The sequence below is a fragment of the Carya illinoinensis genome, chromosome 5, assembly GCF_018687715.1.
Source record: "Carya illinoinensis cultivar Pawnee chromosome 5, C.illinoinensisPawnee_v1, whole genome shotgun sequence".
NCBI lineage: Eukaryota > Viridiplantae > Streptophyta > Magnoliopsida > Fagales > Juglandaceae > Carya > Carya illinoinensis.
Window position 1 is genome coordinate 45,101,342 of NC_056756.1, and position 3,742 is coordinate 45,105,083.

Sequence of the window (3,742 nt, forward strand, 5' to 3'; positions counted from 1 at the left end):
TCTCTTATTGGGCGAATTAAGATGTTTAAAGCATTGGTTACAAATAGGTAGAAAGAATATTTATGCACTTAAATAAATGAAGATCAAATAACGCAGCCCTGAGCCGTCATCATGCCATCTATCTACTAGTACATCACACACACACACACACACACACACACACACACACATGTATATATGTATACATACATATATATATATATATATATATATATATATAATATGAATCTCAGTAATTAAGGGTCTCATGCAATATACATATATTAATTTTTTAGTTGTTTGGGTCCAAACAAGAAAATTTGGACTAAGCACTAGACATCATTAGTGTACGGTAATGGGATGAATAAATAATGCCAACACTCGATTTTTAGTTTCACGGTCTTCGACACCATGCCCATCTCCGTGCTGGTACATGTATTGAGCCATCCTTGCAAGGTTCATTGCAATCTCAATAAATGCTTCCGAAAAGGGAGAATTACCGGCTGTGCGTTCTTTATTAAACTTCTTCCACATTGTACCAATCAAAAACTTTATGTACTCACGAGCATCTTCTTCACTGGCACCAAAATCATTCATATAGCATTGGATCGATTTAGGAACATCACCTCTCTCTAACTCATCCTGAGTTCAAGAACATGGATATAAATGTGTGTATATAATATATATATATATATATATTTTATAGATGTTAACCAATGTTCATGTCAAATAGTCTAAAAGTTCTTGATGAGACTTTTATGATAGCATGGTAACTTACATACCTTAGATGTTCCAAGATCATCAGCAAGTCGTAAAATCATTGCTGAGCAACGGATTATATTCGAATACTCTTCCAAGCAATCCAAGGCTTCCTTTTTTATCGGATTTGTGATAGCAAAATAAACATGCACCAATATAGCTGGTGCTGATATTGAAACCCATGCATTTTCAATGTATTCTTGAAAGCTTGGTGTATATTTGTTGTAATACCACTTTGCCTCCAACAAATAAGACTTACATAAATCTGCCCACTGAAATATTCATAGTAGAACAATGAACTAGAGGAAGTATATATAGGGTTGGTTTGATTATACAAAATCAAACTATCTTATCTCATATAATCATTACAACTTTCTCCAATTTTCACACAAAATATATAAAACAATTCAACTTTTTCAAATCTCAAAAGTAAAACTAATATTAAAAAATTATGTTAGAATAATATGTTATTCAACTTTTGACAAAATAACTTATCTTATCCCATTCCATCTGAACTGCATAACTAAATTTAGAAAAAAAAATAATTGTTAGGAAAAAAAATATTATTAATTTAGTAATCAAGGTCTCACCGCTTTTTTAAGGTATCGAACGTTGTTCAATCCTTTCTCCTTGAGAGTGTCAAAAGCCATTTCATTAACAGAATTATGAAGACAAAGGAAACATATTTGCATGTAATAAGGAAGTTGTTCTATTGCATTGACATCCCATCTGCAACCACAAAAATTACACCTAAGTTTTTACTTCAATTGTAAGCCATATATATAGATATGTATGTACGTACGTACGTATATGAAGCATCAAAGGTGTAATATTGCCATTAATACAAACCTCTCAACAGCATCCGTGAAGAGCTCAAGCTCATCCAAAGTGCCATATACATCATACACATCATCTATTACTGTTATTAGTGAAATGAATTTTGTTAACATTCTCCTATTATATCCAAACCCAGGCTGAAATGATACTCCCACTGCCCATAGGAAACATTCCATCAACCTATCCCTTGCAAAGCTCAAATTTTCTCCAAGACTTGTGCTATTCCACCACCTAATTTATATGAAACAAAGAAAAATTTATCATTTTTACAATCATAGCAATGCATTTTCACTAATGCCTTGCGCATCAAGATGGCTAAGACCTACAAAATGAGGATAATCAACATTGTTAGTTACCTAGACATTTGTTTTAGATCTTTTTGGTGGACTGCTTGTACCATGTTGAAATCCAACTCTGCAAACTCAAGCAAGATAGGGTTCATATCTTTTCTACTCCTATATGCATCAATATACCACCTTGCTTCCAACCTTTGTATCCTCCAATGCAGTGGAAGCTCCAAGGCATGGCTAACCATAGCAGAAAGATTTTGATCAGTGTTTGGTTTCATGATGAACTCCTTGAGTGTTTTTGTTGCAAAATCTCTTGCTTCTTCCAAGACACTTTCACCTTCAATTAAAAGGAATGAAGCTTCATACAAGCATAGAATTCCCTTGATGTCATCACAAAGACTTTGCTCGAAACATCCTAACTCATTATTCTTGAAGTGATTGAAAATCTCTGCAATGGACAATGATCAAAAGAAGTCATCAGTTGATGAGTAAATGGGCATGTAATTTTAGTTGTTTCAAAGCATATACTGGCTAGCAGCATGCCGTAAGTTGCTTATTACCTTGTGGCAAGCTATATCCATGTTGTCTCAATAGTCTAAATGCAAGAGCAGTGGCGTATAAATTATCAGCTTTCTTGCCCATATAGCCACCTTGATAATTAGCATTGTATATACTAGATTCCAGTATTGTCCTAATATCACTCTCAAAATGATAAGATATTCCAAGCCTTTGTATGATATCAATCAGCTCAAGTTGTTGTAAAGGATCAACCACTTTGTGAAGCATCGTCCTCACTTCAACCTTCAACTTCTCAATTCGTCTCGTGCATGATTCCCCCTATTAATTAATTCGAGTTCGTCAGTAGCCAGTTAGAGCTAATCATCATGCATGAGTGAGACATGAGTAAATTAATTAAAACAGTACTGCAAAAAAAAAAAAGAAAATGTACCGCATATTCACTTCTCAGAGACTGGATATAATCATAGTGCCAAATGGGAGGATGGTAATTAGCTGATCGCCTAACAACATTAATATCGGAATGGCTTGAGATCTTTTCGCTGCTCGTGGCCTTGCATTTGAAAGCACGAGGGACACTGCCACTAGTTCTGGATGTTACAAGGTGGTAGGCCGAGATCATGGGCATTTTAGATGGGACAAGTACTCCTGTTAAATTGGTAGTAGAGAGTACCGAAGCATGAAGAAGATGAAGATCCATACAAAATGGCCTAATTTAGTACGTACTTTGAATCTTACAGTAAATATGGCGTATGTGGTGTTTTTTGATTGAATTGGTAATTACTTGGGACAACCTTCAGGATCGACCATATATATATAGTGATTCAATGCCCATAAACGTGCAAATGATCGTAGCGGTTGATATGACTCCACTGGATTTCTGATAAGAAAGTAGAGGTTGATATGACTCCACATAATGGGTTGCTGGAGAAAGGAGCCTTGGAGCCATACATAGTGATTCAATGCTGGTACAGTAGATTTTTTAATGATATTCATTGATGTCATTTTTGGAACGGTGGTAGAATATTTTAATTTGTTGATAATATTTTTGGACCAGTGGTTAATATTTACTATTTAGTCGGGTGATGCGTAGACGGCCGTGGTGTTTACAAAAGTCATGTCTATGATTCATGGTTTGAAGCCTTCCATGATATTTGATATCGCACTCTGGTCCCAATTAAATCGATTTTTAAAGTGATTCCAGCGACTAGTATTATGGAACCACGTTACGTGCATGGCTCCCAAAATTTTTTTAAATTCAAAATATCTCCTATTTTTCTCATAAAATTCTATATCTTATACAAAATGGCCCCCAAAAATTTATAATTCTAATATGCAGATCTCCAAAAAAAATTTAAATT

The 3,742-nt window shown here is 34.6% G+C and overlaps 1 protein-coding gene across 1 annotated transcript; it reads right to left on the reverse strand.

Moving 5' to 3' along the window:
• Positions 1 to 228: 228 nt before the first annotated feature.
• LOC122311445 (myrcene synthase, chloroplastic-like) lies at positions 229 to 3,160 on the reverse strand. Its single transcript, XM_043125999.1, has 7 exons — positions 2,815 to 3,160; positions 2,426 to 2,702; positions 1,932 to 2,313; positions 1,588 to 1,806; positions 1,329 to 1,467; positions 762 to 1,010; positions 229 to 621 (listed from the first exon to the last, which is right to left on the reverse strand). The coding sequence occupies exons 1-7, from the start codon at positions 3,079 to 3,081 to the stop codon at positions 322 to 324; spliced, it is 1,833 nt and encodes a 610-aa protein (XP_042981933.1). The 5' UTR covers positions 3,082 to 3,160; the 3' UTR covers positions 229 to 321.
• Between the last annotated feature and the right edge of the window lie 582 nt (positions 3,161 to 3,742).